A 19,590-nucleotide genomic window follows, 5' to 3' on the forward strand; every position below is an offset into this window, starting at 1 on the left:
GGATGTTAAAACGGCCTTCTTAAATGGAGAGTTGGAGGAAGAAATTTACATGGAACAACCTGAAGGGTTTGTGGTTCCAGGTAAAGAAAATAAGGTATGTAGACTTGTTAAGTCCCTTTACGGACTAAAACAAGCACCCAAACAATGGCATGCGAAATTTGACCAAACAATGTTGTCAAATGGTTTTAAGATAAATGAATGTGATAAATGTGTGTACATTAAAAATGTTCCAAATCACATAGTCATTGTTTGCCTATATGTGGATGATATGCTGATAATGAGTAATAACATTGCCAACATAAATGCTACTAAGCGTATGCTAACTAGCAAGTTTGATATGAAGGACTTGGGAATTGCGGATTTAATTCTGGGGATTAAGATCCAAAAGACTCCTCAAGGTCTGGCATTGTCACAATCTCATTATATTAAGACAGTACTTGAAAAATTCAAGCACTTGGGCTTTAAAGTTGCAAAGACTCCAATTGACGTAAATCTTGCACTAGCAAAGTATAAAGGCCAAAACATATCACAATTGGATTATGCTCGTGTGTTGGAATGCTTAATGTACATCATGAATTGTACACGACCAGATATAGCTTGTGCTATAAGTAAACTAAGTCGATACACGAGCAATCCAGGTCAATCTCATTGGATGACAATGAAACGAGTTTTGGGATACTTAGAACATACCCAAAACTTTGATTTGCACTGCAGTAAATATCCTGCGGTGATTGAAGGATATTATGATGCAAATTAGATCACCGGTTCAACTGATTCGAAGTCCACAAGTGGATATGTATTCACTATTGGTGGAGGAGCGGTATCTTGGAAGTCGTCCAAACAAACATGTATTGCCCGCTCTACAATGGAGGCTGAGTTCATAGCCTTAGATAAAGCCGGTGAAGAAGCTGAATGGCTCCGGAATTTCTTGGAAGATATTCCATTTTGGCCCAAACCGTTGGCACCAATATGCATACACTGTGATAGCCAAGCGGCAATTGGAAGGGCTGGGAGCGTTATGTATAACGGTAAATCTCGTCATATACGACGAAGACATAAAACCGTTAGGCAACTTCTCTCTAGAGGAATTATCACGATTGACTATGTAAAGTCAAGTGATAATGTGTCGGATCCACTTACAAAAGGCCTAACTAGAGAGGTAGTTGAGAAATCATCGAGGGAATGAGACTATGGCCGAGAACAAGTCATTGTGGCGGTAACTCTACCTAGAAGACTGGAGATCCCAAGATCTAGGTTCAAGGAGATCAAACAAAGTCATTAATGACGGTTCAACATTGTCAACAAATTTTTTTAGTCCATTCTCGTGATGAGACAATGTTCAGTACCAAGGATAAAACATTAAGGCTTTTTAATGATTTCTAAATTTGATACAGGGTATATCAAATAGTGTATCTACGGGATGACACGTTTAGGAATCACCTATGTAAGTGTGAAGTGTTAGCCGCTTCAAGGAGAATTTTGCAAGGCCAATTCTCTACGCACTTATGAAACCAGGCAGTGTTCATGGCTGAAACGAACACAACAATGAGAACCAAAGACGGTTAAGGGATTGATTGTGTGACTTATGGTTGTCTAGGTATACACTAAAGTTTGACGGTTCAAAGATATCAAATCTACCGATTGACCGAGTATATCCGACATAAGTTCACTGCGGAAAGTTTAAAGGGAACCTACTTATCCAGATACAATTAATTCTTGCTTGCAAATCACACAAGTTTTTCATGCATACTTCCGTGATATAACCATTCCCCATTCATGTGGGGGATTGTTGAGTTTTGGATTATTGAGTTTTTGTTTAAGATGAAATAGTCTTAAAATGAGAGTGAATGAGAAATGGGATTTGGATTTGGATTCGGATTTGATCAAATGATCGATCGATTGATTAATTATTTGGACCAAATTTATTTGTTAATAGTGAATATTAACGTGATATAATCCGTGTTTGTAACAGATGTTTTCCAATCCGTGTATTCTGTTGCACCAAGAAAGCAACAAAATGCGTAGTGCACCACCCATCATGGTCAAGTGCTCCTCCCACCAAGCAAGTGTTCATTCCACCATGTAAGTGCTTCCTCCATGATATCCTAATGCTTGTTCCACCATGGAGGGGGCAGATTTCTCTCACATGACTGCTATAAATAGAGCAGAAGTTGTAGAGAAAGGAGAACACACTGGAAAAAAACACTCGAAACACTCAGTATACAATTGATATACATTCTGTATATAATTGATATACACTCTGTATACACTCAAACTACACTCTGTATACACTGGAAAAACGAATTGCAATCTGATATCCTCTTCAGTAAGAATTCAACATCGGCTATACATTGCATTCCTTCCTCTCAGAATTTCCATTCGACTTCTGAGTTCTCCTCCCTTGTTCTGCATTGTTTTAAAACTACAAACAAAGCAACTGTAAGTGTGATTTGCTGGCGAACTTTGCGTTCGCTGAAATACTGGGGTTTGACGTACCGCTACACCAGTGTGTAATTCGTTCTATCCTGGGAGGAAATAATCCATAACCTTGGGTACTAGGAGGGGATTAAATTCCTTAAGGAAACACTGTGAATTCAGTGTGCTCGAATTAATTTTTGTTCCATTTATATCATTTATATTTATGTATGTTACTGCTGTAGGTAGCTGATAAAGAGGATAATATATATCTAAGAGTGGAAAAGTTAAAACTTGATCTTCCATCATTTCATATTTATACTAGATAAAAAGTACTATACAGGAAACAACAACAACATGATCTTGTTGGAATTTATTTATTTTATTTAATTTCCTGTTTTGTTTTTTAGTATCTTGGAAAAAGTTTGAAATTATGATTTACTAAGTGGATTTAGTGAATGGTAATGTAGTGGCACAAGTAGTAAGGTTGAAGGCTTTAGCTGAGACGATGTAGCAACATAATGGATCAGTTGGTATTTTCTGATTTTTCCTTAATTCATTAACTTCTCTGCCAATATTATAAAAAGTTTGAGTCTTGTTCAATTACATATTAGTTTTACAAAACTAAAGTATTGACTTCAATCAATTTCCTATACTAATTAATTTTTCTAACCAACCGCCCCAATGATCGAGCTAGAAAGTCCCACTTTCTTATAATCTTCACAATAAAGTCAATATTCATTAAAAGTCCTACTATTATTGTGAGAAATATTATATTCTGTAAAAAAAATAATACTGAAAAATGTTCAGCTTAAAGATAAGACGTTGTACTTTTCATACTTTAGTTTTTTTTGCCTCTTGGTACTCTTCAAAGGAAAAAAAGTACTGTAACAAACTAAAATGTTATCCATCCGTTTCTAAAAGATTGACACTATTTTCTTGTTAATTTGTTTTTAAAAAATTGACTTCTTTCAATATTTTTTTTAATAGTAAGCATTTATGGTCACACAAATGTTATAACAGTTTTACAACTATACAAATAATATGGCTTACTTAAGATCATATATATCAAATGTTTTTCTTTCTTTTACGGTTTGTGTCAAGTCAAATTAGAACAATCTTTTTTACCGAAGGAGTAGTATATATTTTCTTTAGATGAAACCAAAAAATTGTGTCCAGGTCATTATTACGAAGGAAGAGCTAAGTAGAGATCATTGTCAAGTTGCTTCTTGAAGATTCAAAACATAATAAATTTGAAAAATACAAGCGTATTAATATTTTGACTAAGTACTCTACTTGAGATCAACTCAATGTATCTTATCTAAGCTTTTAAAAACTAACAAAAATCTATGGCAATGACTTGTCATTTTGCTAAGGTTTGGTCTTGGCGTTATCAGTATTATTAGTCAAAACACCTACCTATTTTGATGAAAAGACGAACAAAGTTTGTCACTAAATTAAGCAAGTTGAAACAGTGTATACAGTCTGAAAAGGATTTTGGGAACGTAGACAATAATCCTACTAATAAGGTAAGGACAAAGCTGTTGTACACAACTGCACGGAATAAGATTGAATTAATTTTTGATATAGAATTTAGGATTATTTTGTTCCACATGTTGTTGGATTTTTGTTTTCGATATAATTAATATCAAGATTATTTAATACCAAAATTGTAATATTATTTCATATGAGATTCAACATGGATTTCTAATACCGGGATTAACAATCGTTGAATAAAAACACCTAAAACACCAAAAAAATCCTTAATTACATTTTTCTTTTTTCTTGTTTACTTTTAAAAATAAAGGTAATATTGTACGCAAAACTATATCCAACTTAAAATTAGATACATGTTTTTCGTGTTTCAGCAGCCTCGTAGGCCAACTGAAGACCGAATAAAGCAGTTCAAATCCGCTTGAAATCTATCCAAGACCTGCCCGACGACTACTTCCAATTCAAGTCGAGCTAATCGACTCCCAACCTAGCTAGATTTGGTGAAAGCAATCAAGCCAAAGTAATACTTATTCCTTCAACGATAAGAGCTGCAGATGAAATAGCAGTGCTATGCCGACATCTACTTAAAGAAGAATAGTATTAGAGTCAAGACCATATACAACTCACCATCATGTGGATACGACTTTGTCACAGTTATCTCAAGACTTCGATTATGTACCCTTATCCACACTTGTGTTATTCAAGGGCTTTGACAATTTATGAAAAGCTTTTTGGAGAAATATATTAAAGAAAATTTTTGTAGAAACAAAACAAGAATATAATTCGATAGTTGTATCTCTATTCAAGTTTTATGAGTGCTTTGTGAGTGTTCTCAAACAGTTTCTTTTTTGTTTGTGGAAAGTTTTACCAAAATAAATATTTCTGGAATATAAGGTGCATGTAATTAAGATTTTCGTGGAAGATTAGGATATTTGATGACAAATTGTAGAAGAATGTAGTCTATAATCTAGAAGGCTAATCAGGTAAAAATTTCTTCAAATAATACCTAAAATGGAAGACCACAAAATAAAAGCACAAAAATCTCGGAAATTATTGAGGGTAGCTACCACTTATGTCCCCCCCCCCCCCCCCCAAATCTCTATGCGCGCACACACATACTTTTAATTGATTTTTTTTTTGGTTTTCTACCGGTGTTAGGTATCTGGATAACGTTCATTAAATAGAAAAAAAAATATTTTCTATCAATTTTTTTTATTTCTAAGGCTCGAACCGAAATCTCTGTTAATGGTAAAGTGATATTATCCATCTCATCACAACCGTCGCCAATGCAAATTAAGGACCAAATATGTCAAAGTATATATAGTTGAATGTCAATATATAATTTCAATGATGTTAGGGTGGCGAGTTCTTGTCCTTATAAAAGGTCAAGACAATTACAAAAAGGACCCTTTTAATGGTTTTCTCTTCAGTCTAGTTTCTGTTAGACTAATTCATAAGTCAAGAGATAGGAAGAAGTTGGTACAGATAAAAAGTGTTCATATTAGTTGACCACTAGCCTTCCCGTAGTTGTTTAATTGGTATTTTCTTGTTAAACTTGATGTATTTTTTGTTTAATCATTCATATTCAAAACACACTTAGTCGACTAATTTGAATTCGTACCTTGTGTAGCTATTAAAGATACAAAACACACCCTACCAAAAGATTCTCTATGTGAGCACCCTGAAACATCTGATTAAGGATCAAGATATATATCTGAACTATATACCTAATAAAATTTCTAATGCACTTACAAATAAATTTATGCTCTACGTCAAATTATTGAGTTTAGTTGAACCTCATAATTTTAAAAATATAACGGGTTCAATACTAAATTTTTTTAGATTCACTACTAAAAAAAGGGTGGAAAACCGACTGCCAAAATCGACCGATGTTGGTCGGTAATTAGCAAAAATCGATCGAAAACCGGCCGATTCGTGGCGGTCGGTAATCGTATGGTCGGTAGAGCCAACCAACCGACTTTGGTCAGTGATTTCGGTCGGTCAACTAAATTGCAAAAAAGAAAAAATTGCTGAAAAAACCGATCGAAGTCAGCAATTTTAGCTATGTAATTAAAAAATGCACCATTCGAAAATTGAACTCAGGTCTTTACTGTGGCAAGATACTATTCTACCACTACACCATTGGTGCATTTTATTTTAAGACTGTCAATTATTTTATTTATACTCTTTAATTGCATTTTCGCGCGAAAGTAAGTGACCAATGTCGGCCGGTTTTATTAAAAAATAAAACTACCGACGAAATCGATCGGGTTTTTAAAATAACCGACAGAAATAACCAACCGATTTCGGTCGGTTTTTCGAATATTAATTTTAATTTTTTTTAAATAAAAAAACCGACCAAAGTTAGTCGGTCTCTTGAAAAATAAATTTTGTGGGATACAAAAAATTGTTTCCCACATTTTTGCGCCAAAAAAGACCGACCGAAGTTGGTTGGTTTCGTAAAAAAAATTGAAAAATAAAATATTTTGAAAAACCGATCAACTTCGGTCGGTGTTTCGACTGGTTTTTTGATTGACCAAAGTTGATCGGTCGACCGCGGTCGGTTTTGACCGAATTTCTAGTAGTGATTGAATCCATAAAGTCTAAATTCTGAATCCGTCGCTGCTGTCAGTACATATTACGCAAATAAACGTCACGTACAACTACAATTCAATTCTACTACAAAGAAATACTCCAGAGAAGTGTAAAGAAACCCACTAAGATATTTTTGTACTGTTGTCAACTGATGACTTTTAGAAAAAAATATCCAGTTGTACGAACAAGTACATATTGTTTTTACTTACGACCTTCTAGATTTAGACAAGTCCAAAGTTTCCCCTAAAGTACATGTCTGACCTACTCACATCTAAGGTTATCCGTTAGTAGTGTTGCAAGTTCTAGTAATTATATATATGAAATTTCCTCCCAAGTTTCGTAATATAGCACTGCATAAAATAGTTGAATGAATGGCTCAAGAGTATGAAAATATCATCAATAACGTCATATTATTGATTTAGTAAATTGGGTCAAACAAGTAGAATGTAATGTAGTGTGAACAATGAAGGCTAGCTGTAATTAATCTATGGTACACATGCGATGAATGTTGAACGCGATTAGCACACCAAGTTTAGTCAATTATTTAATTGATTAACTAGTTAATAATATGTTTAATTCCGTGTTCTCACATAAATTTCGATTCGATGCATCAAAATATCTGTTTAGCATTTTCATGGGATAATTCTCAATCCATGGTTATTTATGTTTGGTTAGAGGAATTAAAAAAGATAATGCATGATTATTAATGTTTGACGGCTATCTCAGAAAAAAAAAATAATTTCCGTATAACTAATACTTTGTTTCGTTAATTTTCGCATTAAGTTTTGTAAAACTCTATGTATTTTTTTTATGCGGGATAAAATGTATAATAGGAGATTTAAAGATAAAGATATACTCCAAATATATATAATCACTACATAATATTCTCCTTGTATTATTATTTCTTCCTTAATAATTTCTACATTATTGCTCACCATATGACAATAATCCTTTTATCATTATATTATCCACTACATTAACATTGTATTCCTTTGCTTAATTAGCATGTGAACAAAACTCCCCTTTCCGACCCCCCAACAGACGACTTAATGATAATAATACTTAGTTGCTGACTTTACATTTTAATTCTTTCAAAGTAAAGAAACCAAAATGGGAAGAACTAATAGAATTTCTAGAAAAATGAAGGTGCCACGAATTTACGTAAATATATATATCGTCATGTAACATGTTGGTTCGCTAGTCAACTCACGACTTTGTTTATGCAAATTGCTAGTACAAGTAGGAGCCTAGTACTATTATTATTATTATTATTATTATTGTTATTATTATTATTATTATTATTATTATTATTATTATTATTATTCTTCTTCTTTTGGCAAGGAGATTAGTAGTATTCGCTAAGCCACATTGTCACGCTTGCGTGATCCATGATGTCAACCCTAGGGGTGACAAACGGGTTGGTAAGGTCGGATGTGGATGGATCGAAAATGGATAATGCAAAAATGGATAAATATTCGACCTCACACATATTTAATACAGATAAAAAATGGGTTACCCGTCGAATAATATGGATATCCATATTATCCATGACTTCTTGAATATGATTAGTTTTGGGAGAATTCCTAATTTTTTTTTTTTGGTTTTCCACCCGGTGTCGAGTACCCGCATTGGAACCTGACTATATCCGGATTCGCGCCGCGTAGGGCCCCATTCGGGGGAAGCGCTCCCTACCAAGGATTTTTCTCTACCACACTTGAGGAACCTCCATTTTGAGTCTTTGCAAATGTAAAGTTAAACCCATTGGTTATCCATTTTTAAGTGCATAATATGGATCTTATCAATATTTGACCCATTTTTAAAAAGTTTATTATCCATAGTTGATAATACGGATCGATAACTATTTTTTAATCCATTTTGTCATCACTAATCTACCCCAACAAGACTAGGGGCAGAGCTAGGGGCAAAAGGGTTCATCTGAACCCTCTTCAATTCGTTCGAAAATTATATTATGTGTCTAAGGTTAAATCTTTTTTTGTCTATATAAGATGTTGAGATCTCCTTGGCTACTTCACATATTTACTTTTTAATTTCTTGAATTCCTTAGTAAAATTCTTAGCTCCGCCACTGAATAAGACCAGTAATTCAAGTTAGCAAAACTACTACATACTCCTTTTAGATTAAAAGCCCCACTGTCATTTCCTAAACAGATAAAGAAGTGTATATAACTTATCCCACAAGAAAGTACACGCCCGATCTCGTCATGACAAAAAAATTCAACTAATCCTAGTCAAACTAATCAAACTAAAAACCCTTATAAATATACAACCTAATTCCCCCCACAAAAACCTGAAATATATTTCATTCTTTCTTCTTCCTACCAAAGTTAACCAAAAACCCCTCGTCCACACCCAATATTCAACCAAAAACAACCATAAAAGAAACAAAAGTACCTACCATTTCTCAAACATTTGCATGAAAATGGTGGTTCTACCCATAAAGAGAGAAAGAGAAGGTGATCTTGATACCATTACAACCATGGCTAATTATTTGATGCTACTCTCACGCCAAGCAAATCATTTTGAGACGATGAACAACTCTCCTAATCGAGTTTTCGAGTGTAAAACTTGCAATAGACAATTTTCTTCATTTCAAGCTCTTGGAGGTCATAGGGCAAGTCATAAGAAGCCAAGATTAATGGGAGAATTGAATTTTCATCAGTTATCAACTTCTCCTCCTAAACCAAAAGCACATGAGTGTTCAATTTGTGGGCTTGAGTTCCCTATAGGCCAAGCTTTAGGTGGGCATATGAGAAGGCATAGGGCTATATTGAATGAGAATAATATTCAAGTTCCTCATCATGTTGTAAAGAAATCAAATAGTCAGAGAGTTTTATGTTTGGATTTGAACTTGACTCCTTTGGAGAATGATTTAGAGTTCAAGTTGGGGAAGTCATCTCCTGTAGTTGATTGCTTCTTGTGATTATAATCACTAGTCTAGAGTTCATGTTATATACGAAGGGGAGCCTCGGAGCAAGGGTAAAGTTGTCTCAATATGACCTATATGGAACGGGTTCGAGCTATGGAAGCAGCTTGCATTAGGTTAGGCCGTCTACATCACACCTCTTATAGGGTGCGACCCTTCCTCGGGCCTTGCTTGAACACGGGATGCCTTGTTCACCGGGCTGCCTTTTTTATTTTATTTTATGTTGTATACACTGTCAGTGTAGCATAAACTCTAAATCATATGTAAACAATTACATGCTAGGTTTTTAGTTTTCTTTCTTTTTTCTTGTTATTGGATCTTGCTCTAGATAAGAATTTATTTATTCATTTATACGAGGGATTTAGGAGTCTCTAATCTTGTGGATTTCGTTTTATAGATGGATTATTTAAGATTGTAAAAAGGTTAACTGTATGTGATTATTCATACATAAGCCTGGATGTAATATATATACTATGATTTATATAGAGTTATATATACTTGATTATTGTGTTTACACTATGCGTTTGGTATTATCTGTTAGTTGTTGAAAATTTCATACTATCTATTTTTTTCCAGAAATATTGACTATTACATTTGCTTTACTTCAGATCACACGTGAACATTAAAACAAGTATATGGTCATGTTATTCACAGCACTCTTACGATGGTTTTGCATCTTTGACCCGTGATTGATGCTTAATGCTTGGCTGCGTAAATTTTCTTTTCTTTTGACAGTCTTACAAGAGCAAGAAGATTATATACACTTCACATTCATATGAGGAGGGGTGGGAATAGGGATGATAAAAAATGAAGTTCGGGCCTAAACCAACCCCAAAAACTATTGAAGATTTTCCGAGATCAATATATAAAAAGACACATAGACGTCCACATCCCATCACTCAACACAGGATAATAGAAATCGTCCCCAACCCCTCAAGAGAAATTAAAGCAATTTTGAGATTAATTTCATAAAGGGTGTAGCCATATGTATACTATTCAAGCTATGTATATCGTGTAATAAAACTAACAAAACAAATAAGGGAAGAGACGTATCTGAGGCTGCTTACATTGATTAAGTAGGAAAAAAGATAATATATAACACAATCGATCGAGTTAATTGGTGAGATATATATCCTCCATTTCAACCGAATCGTTACAACTTATGTTGCTTGGGCTTTTTAAAATGTTATCTCATTCGTTTCGAATCCTAAAAAATGCATTTTTGGAGACTCCGATTCGGCAATAATTTTAAAAAATCCGAACAATATATTTAGGTCAGAACTTAGATGGGGTGGAGCCACATCTACTAATCTGATGGTTTGGAATTGGAGAAAGGATGAAAATGATTGACAAGGTCAAGGAAGAAGCTGGTCGTACTAAAAATTAAACTAATCCCCAGTGAACCGAGTTATATGGAATATCTATCAGTAAATAGTGATAGTTTAGTATTTGTAATTTTAGATTGCACCATTGTAGAATAAGTCATAATTAAGTGCCAGACCTATAGCCACTTGCCAGTTGGTTCAATAGTATAGTGAAATACAAGGGAGAAATTCAAAACTAGCCAGATTTACAAGGGATCATTCAAAAATAGCTACCGTTTCAAAAGTAATCGAAATTTAGCCACTTTTCATGTAAAGATAAATTTGAACGAAAATACTGTTCAAATTCCGGAAAAGTATTCCAGTATAATATACTGGAGTTCTAGTATAATATACCGGTCCAGCATAATACAATACTGAAACTTTCCGCGTGTTGGTGTTCCAGCATAATATACTGGAAGTTCATACACAGGTGCACCGATCTCCAGTATATTATGTTGAAACTTTCCGTATTGCAGTAAAATAGTGGCTATTTTTCAATGACTTTGCAAAAATACCGGCTATTTTTGAATGACTAGTCTGAAAACTGGCTAGCCCGTGCTATTTTTACGAAATACAAGGTACCAATCTTATCAATGACACTTTTCTCTTTTACCCTCTTCTCTTTCAACATGTTTGCCCAAATAACCTTCAAAATCTGTTCATTTGAAGAGTATTTTTTTTTTGGAAGTGGTTTTGCAAAAGTTACTTTAGAGTTAGTATGCTAGGCGTCTTGATACTATTTATTTGTCTAGTACGTCTAGTACATATCTATTTATAAGTGAATCCAGAATCTAGAGTTTGTACATTTAGAACAGTATAATTTTATTATATGTACACCTTTTAAATTTATATATTTACATAGTACAAATCAGATTAATTAATTCAATTGAACCTGCATATTCCACCTTACATCTGTATCTCGTCTCCCCTAGTATATAATCACAAAAAACAATCAACTACAGAACCGTTTTCTTCAACTTGAACTCTAAATCAATCGGGGTGTCAAGTTCAAATCCAAACATAAAACTCTTGGACTCTTTGATTTATTTACAACATGAACTTGAATATTTTCATTTAACATAGCTCTATGCCTTCTCATATGCCCACCTAAAGCTTGACCTATAGGAAACTCAAGTCCACATATTGAACACTCATGTGTTTTTGGTTTAGGAGGAGAAGTTGGCAACTGATTAAAGTTCAATTCTCCCATTAATCTTGTCTTTTTATGACTTGCTCTATGACCTCCAAGAGCTTGAAACGAAGAAAATTGTCTATTACAAGTTTTGCACTCGAAAACTCGACTGGGAGAATTGTTGATCGTCTCAAAATTGTGATTTTCTTGGCGAGAAAGAAGCATTAAGTAATTAGCCATGGTTGTTGTTGGACTATCTGCATATTTGGCTTCAGGCCCAAAGCTGAAAGAATAATACTGATAGGCCCAAATGTCTATTTATGTATATAACTTTGTTTTAGTTAGCTCAGTTAGCTCTTTCTTATTTTTGACTTGTTGGACTGAATTTGTAATGGACCCAATCCGGGTTTATGTATAAAGAAATGGGCCCAACTCAATGAAGGGAACCGACATATTTTTCATTTTACATCTTCTGTTAATCAAAGTTCTCTTTCAGAAGAACTTTCTCGAACCCTGGCTTCCATTGATGGAAACCTTCGTTTCCTCTGATTTTGCTAGTTAACATGGTATCAGAGCAGGGATTTTGCTAGCTCTCGTTCTCCTGCATCGTCCGGTGTTACCTTTGTTCGATTTCGTGGTGTTTTTTTGCTTTCGTCAAAGATCTGCGTCTTCAGCGATTTGAGAAAATTTCAAGGTGTTTCAGTGTGGATTTTATCTTTTCTATCAACAAAGTCTTTTGATTTGAAGATTCTATGGCATTTTTCTCGTATTTTCAAACTCGATCGAAGAACCTAGGGTTTCTCTGTCAGACATTGGGTTTATGCTGTTAAAGGCCTTTGCTTCTTCAGGTCGCGAAGAAGTCTGGTATTTTCATTCCTCAGTTGTTTGATTTCTTCATTGTGTGAAAAGTATTGAGTTGCTTTCTTCTGAACATTTGGTAATTGATATTACCTGGTTGATATGGGTAGTCTCGATCCTCCTGTGAACTCTTCATCTTCTTCATTTTTTTACACACCTGAACCGTCTTCCCCGTTATTCCTTCTCCCTTCTGATGTACCTGGGGTTTCTCTTGTTGCGATATCGTTCTCGGTGAATGGATTTGGAAGTTGGAAGCGTAGTATGATTGTTTCGTTATCTGCTAGAAATAAAATTGGTTTTATTGACGGGACCTGTGTTAGGCCTCCTGAAAATTTCCCTCAGTTTAGGCAATGGGACCGCTGCAATAATATGGTCATATCATGGCTGACCAACTCACTTTCACCAGACATAGCTGAGAGTGTACATTACTCAGATACTGCTGAGAGCATATGGAAACAACTTAATAATAGATATGGGACAGTAAATGAAACTAAGGTGTTTGAATTAAAAAGAAATCTAGCATCCACATATCAGGGATCTTTTGATATTCCTTCTTATTTCAATAAACTTAAGAAAATATGGGATGAATTGGAGGTTATGCGTAGTAGTCATGCAAACTCTTGTAAATGTGCTGCTAAAGAGGGTTTACAAAAGGAAAGAGAAGAGGACAAAGTACATCAGTTCCTCATGGGATTAAACGAGGTTTATGTGGGTGTTAGAAGCAATCTATTGATGATGCATCCTTTACCTTCTCTTGATTCTTTCTATATCATTCTTCTACAAGATGAAAAACAAAGACAAATTACTACAAATCCTCAGTCTCATTCAGAATCTGCCTCTTTCAATGCTAGTTCCAACAATATCAAATTTACTCAACCACAGCCACAATAAAAACAGTACAGTCAAAGGGTATTTTTTGATCAATCTAAGTCTGGTCTCTTCTGTAAGTATTGTAAGAAGACATGGCACCTGATTGACAAATGTTACAAACTTAATGGATTTCCTCAAAATTTTAAGTTCACCAAAGGCAGAAAACTAGCTGCAAACATGGTAGATTCTGAACTTGCTACTCCACAAAATGTTTCTGCCAATTCTGTTTCAACTTCTACTCAGAATAAGGCAGAACAAGGATCTGTGGTACATGGATTGACTCAGTAGCAGTATGCTCAATTGATATCCTTGCTTCAATGGACTCACATTTCTGATTTTGGACCTTCTCTCAACACTTTAAGTTCTGCCAATTTTGCTGATACTTTACTGCCTAAGACTGTTGTATATAGTTTTAATTCTACTTTGCTGAGTAAATCAGATTCCTTAACTTGGATAGTAGATTCAGGTGCATCTGATCATATGACTTCCAATAAAGAATATCTCATTAATATCACACCCTTATCCATTCCTTTTCTTGTTTCTCTTCCAAATGGATATAAAGTTAAGGTTACATGTACATGATCTTTTGTCTTAACTAAGTCCATTATTCTTCACAATGTCCTTTATCCACTTTCTTTTAAACATAATCTCATTTTTGTACACAAAATTACTGAACAATTTGATTGCATAGTTCAGTTTACCAGAATCTCATGTGTTATACATGGCCATTCTCTGAAGATGCCCCTGGATCATGGTAAGCTGGACAATGGCTTATACAAGTTTGTTTGAGAATAATCATCATCTCAGATTCAGCCAACTCTGACAAATGTTTCAAATATCAATAACCTTTCATCTTTGTGTAACTCTAGTTCTTTCTCTTCTTCTGATGTACATAAAGATTCTGCCATATGTAATAAAGCTGTTTTGAATAAAATGGATATTGTCTGTTATAATAGACTTGCTCATGTTCCTTTTATTAGAATGAAGAGTATATATGAAATTTCTTCTAATTAGTATTTTCCTTGTACAATTTGTCCATTGGCTAGGCAAACCAGATTACCATTCCCAGAAAATTCCATTAAAACTTCCAAACCTTTTTAACTCATTCATGTTGATACTTGGGGACCTTATAATACCCCTACCTATTCTGGTTTCAAGTATTTCCTCACCATTGTTGATGATTTTTCTAGAAGCACTTGGACTCATATAATGGAATCCAAGAGTAATGCATTCTCTTTGCTTAAAGCATTTATTGCCATGGTAAAGACTCAGTTTCATACTACAATACAAAACATTAGATCTGATAATGCATTAGAGCTAGGCTCTAGTCTTGCTGACATTTATTTCTTCTCTAAACATGGCATTATTCATCAGACTAGTTGTCCCCACACTCCTCAACAAAATGGTGTGGTGGAAAGAAAACATAAGACTTTACTTGAAACATCTAGAGCTTTACTCTTTCAGTCTAAAGTTCCTATAAGATTTTGGGGGGACTGCCTATTAACAACCACTTATATCATCAATAGATTTCCTTCCAGATTACTCAACAACAAATCTCCTTATGAATTATTGTACGGTAAAGTGCCTAGTTATTCCCATCTTAGAACTTTTGGGTGTCTTTGATATGCCACTGTTCCCATTCTCCAAAGAGACAAATTAAAACCTAGAGCATTTCCCTGTATGTTCCTTGGTTATCCCTTTGCTAAAAAGGGATACAAATTGTATAATTTGCACACTAAACAATGTTTCTTCTCTAGAGATGTGATGTTTCATGAACTTCATTTTCCTTTCTCACCTGATTTTTCTCTTCTTGTTTCTCCTGAATGTCTTTTACCAAATACACCACAATCTTCTTCTCTTGATCCTAACATTGATCTTCCTGAAGCTGCTGATGTTTTGTCACACCCAGAACTTGTTGCTGATGTTCTTTCACAAGTACAATCTCCTGTTCCAAGTCCCACTCACCCTGTTCATCCTTCTACTTCCTCCTTACATGATTCTGTACCTGAAGTGCCAACCTCTCCTATTTCCTTTAACCCTGACATTATTCCTACTACTATACCTGCTCCTTCTCCTGATTCATCTTCCTCTTCACTACCTTTAAGAAAATCTAGTAGAGTTCACTCTCATCCATCCAATTTAAAGGATTATGTTTACACCCTTCTATCATCTCTTTCTTGTTCTGTTACTCAGCATAAAGAATTTGAACCATATACATATTCCCGGCTGCTCCCATACCAGCTTGGCAAGATGCCATGAGAAAAGAATTTGAATCTTTAGAACAAAATCATACTTGGGACATTGTTGATCTCCAAAATGGTAAGAAACCTATTGGGTGCAAATGGGTCTATAAAATTAAATACAATACTGATGGTAGTGTCAAAGATAAAAAGCTAGGCTTGTCATTAGAGGGGACACCCAAGTTGAGGGGGTGGATGTCAATGGAACTTTTTCTCCCGTAGTGAAAATGTCCATTGTGAAATGTCTTATTGCTGCTGTTGTTAAGAAAAAGTGGTCTCTATTTCAACTTGATGTTAATAATGTATTCCTTCATGGTGATTTAGATGAAGAGGTCTACATGAAACTGCCTTTGGGTCTTTTTGTTTCCCTTTCCTACTCTTCTGTTTCTGCTCTATTGGTTTGTAGACTTAGGAAATCCCTTTATGGCCTAAGACAAGCTTCACGACAATGGTAAGCTAAACTATCTCATGCCTTGTGTTCTAGAGGTTATCATTCTTCCCCCAATGACTACTCTTTATTTATAAAAGGGTCTCCTGGTCATCTAGTTATCTTGGCAGTATATGTTGAATAATAGTCATAGGTGATGATTAGAAGATCAGATTATACCAAACTCAGGATTAATAGTATAATACAAACATGATCAAGTATCATAGAGAACATTAGTATTGATTCATTGAAAGAATTTTTGGACAATGAATTCAAGATTAAAGATTTGGGGTCATTGCATTACTTTTTGGGTATTGAAGTTAACTATCTGCCTAGGGGTGTTCTTCTCAATCAGAAGAAATTTGTAACTGATTTGCTTCATGAGTTTATCTGTTCTGATGTAAGTTCTGTGGTGAGTCCTTTGGAGTTAAATAATAAATTGCATGCTGATGTTGGTGATATTCTTCCTACACCAGAAAAATACAGAAGTCTTGTTGGTAAACTATTGTTTCTTACTCACACAAGATCAGATATCTCTTTTGGAGTTCAACACCTTAGTCAATTTTTAAAGTCCCCCAGATTTCCTCATATGTGTGTTGCTCTTCACTTGCTTAGATATCTCAAGGGTACTGATGATCTTGGGATCTTTTACTCTGATTCTGCTGATATGTTTGTCCATGCTTATTCAGACAGTGATTGGGCTGCCTGCCCAGAGACACAAATTTATTATATTTTCCTTGGTGATAGTCTTATTGGTTGGAAGTCTAAGAAGAAACCAGTGGTTTCTTTGTCTTCAGTCGAAGCTGAATATCGTGCTGTAAACAAAGTTGTGACTGAACTAATCTGGCTATCCAGATTATTAACTGACATCTATGTTCCTATTTATTCTCCTATTTCTGTATTTTGTGACATCTTGGCAGCCATTCATATTGCTAAAAATCTTGTCTTTCACGAGTGTACTAAGCACATCGAGGTGGATTGTCATTTAATTCGGACCAAGCTGCTTGAGGGATTTATTCAACTTCACCATGTTCCAACTGCTCAACAACTTGCTGATGTGCTTACAAAGCCTCTTCCTGGTGCTCTCCATCATTCATTCCGGGACAAGTTGAAGGTGCTATCCCCCTTCAACTTGAAGGGGGGTGTTGGACTATCTGCATATTTGGCTTCAGGCCCAAAGCTGAAAGAATAATACTGATAGGCCCAAATGGCCCAAATGTGTATTTATGTATATAACTTTGTTTTAGTTAGCTCAGTTAGATCTTTCTTATTTTTGACTTGTTGGACTGAATTTGTAATGGACCCAATCCGGGTTTATGTATAAAGCAATGGGCCCAACTCAATGAAGAGAACCGACATATTTTTCATTTTACATCTTCTGTTAATCAAAGTTCTCTTTCAGAAGAACTTTCTCGAACCCTGGCTTCCATTGATGGAAACCTTCGTTTCCTCTGATTTTGCTAGTTAACAGTTGTTATGCTATCAAACTCTCTTTCTCTTTCTCTCTTTTTTGATAAAACCACCATGTTTGCATGCAAATATTTGAGAAAATGATAAGTTTTGTAGGGTTTTAATTCTTCTTGAATTTGTTGGTGGAAAAGGGGAGTTGGTTTAACTAGTTTTGGTTGGAAAAGAAAGAATTTAATTGAGGAACTCATGCCCATGGGGGATTGATAAGGGTTATTAGTTGGTGGTTTGACTATGCGCTTAGCTAACCTAATTTTGTCGTGACCAAATAACACATTTCTTGTGGGAAAGATGAGTGGTGTCTTTTGACTAATTGGAGTTGTGAATTTGGTGAGCCATCTTGGAGTAGGCAAGCATGACGGCATGGCTTTGCAAATACTACTCTCCTATCGATAATATTATTGTTGTTGACTTGCTGCTATTACTAGTACCCCTATTACTAGTACCACTACAACTACCCCCCCCCTTTTATTTACCCATGTGAACCTAATGCATACTAATCTTTTTGTTTGTTTTAAGGCTTGCACATGATTCATAAATAAAATAGTTGCATATGTATACTATATAGTATACCTATTACCATATAATATATTATTAAGGAACATGATAGAGATAGTTGTCTCCATCTTTATCTAGGGTTTTAGGTTCGAGTTTTGAGAATGCATTTTTTTCTACTAGAATATGTTTTAGTACTAGCTTTAGTTAGTCCTCCTAGTACGAATCTGAACTAGTCAAGCAAGTTGATTGCTATCCATAAAAAATAAAGTGACAGCCAAATTGAACTTCGAAAATACTATGTCCATAATAAAGTGACAACCATTTTTTATTTTTTTATATTCTTATTTTGTCAGTTCAGGGCTCAAAGCTCAGGGTTTTTCCAGAAAAGGTGGTGAGTTTTGACTGGCCAAGTCGCCATTAATATTTGAGTAAATTCTTGATACCTTCAAAGCTTCTAGAAGGTTCTTTAATTTGATCGTTACTTTCCACCAGGGCTTCTTTGATTGAAAAAATAATTATATATAACTCGGTAAGTCTTATCAATTGTTATTGAATCATTTGTTAGGGTCAAAAGGACAATCTGTCATTTATTTATGTGTATGCTACAGTTATTTATTGTTGCTCACAGATTTCGTCTGCCCTAATGTTGTATAACTGAGGTTAAGGAGAAAATACTATGTCCATAATTAATTATATACCCTAATGTTAAATGTAATTACACCCGCAATCACAAACTTTTTATATTAGTGCATATATAGAACTTATACTCTATAGAAAAAAAAGGATAATACATAATTATCACCTTGTGATTGTTCCATTTTATGAGATGCATCTGTTGCGGAAGCCAAATGTATATAGTGTGAATAAGTCACAACTACTATACCAAAAATTATGACAGCCACCAAATAATAAATAAGACAATAAAACAACAATAAAGGGAACACCAGAATTTACGAGGTTCGACTAATTTTGCCTACTCCTCGGACACAACCAATATTTTATTTCACTCCAAAAATACAAGTGAAATAATACTAAAGAGAGAAGATACAAATGCCTTAAACAGATGAGAAGGCAAATGAGAGGTGTGTTTAAATCCTAAACATTAAGCCTTCTTTTATAGGGGGAAAATCCCCCCAACTTTTGTTTACCCACCGATGTGGGAATCTGAAATTTTGACATTTCAACAAATCTCCACCTTGGCAAAAATTCCACGTCTTCAATTTTCTCTCTATAACAAATTTTGGTTGTGTCTTCATCTTCAATCTTCAGTGTTCAACAATGTTGATC

At 34.7% G+C, this 19,590-nt stretch overlaps 2 protein-coding genes across 2 annotated transcripts; both read left to right on the plus strand.

The window, feature by feature from the left end:
* The first annotated feature begins 8,826 nt into the window (after positions 1-8,826).
* On the plus strand, positions 8,827-9,961 carry LOC104214528 (zinc finger protein ZAT11-like). Its single transcript, XM_009764216.2, has one exon. The coding sequence runs from the start codon at positions 8,938-8,940 to the stop codon at positions 9,442-9,444; it is 507 nt and encodes a 168-aa protein (XP_009762518.1). The 5' UTR covers positions 8,827-8,937; the 3' UTR covers positions 9,445-9,961.
* Positions 9,962-12,903: 2,942 nt separating this feature from the next.
* On the plus strand, positions 12,904-13,692 carry LOC104214529 (uncharacterized). Its single transcript, XM_009764217.2, has one exon. The coding sequence runs from the start codon at positions 12,904-12,906 to the stop codon at positions 13,690-13,692; it is 789 nt and encodes a 262-aa protein (XP_009762519.2).
* The last annotated feature ends 5,898 nt before the right edge of the window (positions 13,693-19,590 follow it).

The sequence above is a fragment of the Nicotiana sylvestris genome, chromosome 5 (assembly GCF_000393655.2).
Source record: "Nicotiana sylvestris chromosome 5, ASM39365v2, whole genome shotgun sequence".
Lineage (NCBI taxonomy): Eukaryota > Viridiplantae > Streptophyta > Magnoliopsida > Solanales > Solanaceae > Nicotiana > Nicotiana sylvestris.

Excerpts from the sequence above, each read along its gene's own strand:
- LOC104214529 (XM_009764217.2), top strand. The coding sequence starts at position 12,904 with ATGGGTAGTCTCGATCCTCCTGTGAACTCTTCATCTTCTTCATTTTTT.
- LOC104214528 (XM_009764216.2), top strand. The coding sequence starts at position 8,938 with ATGAAAATGGTGGTTCTACCCATAAAGAGAGAAAGAGAAGGTGATCTT.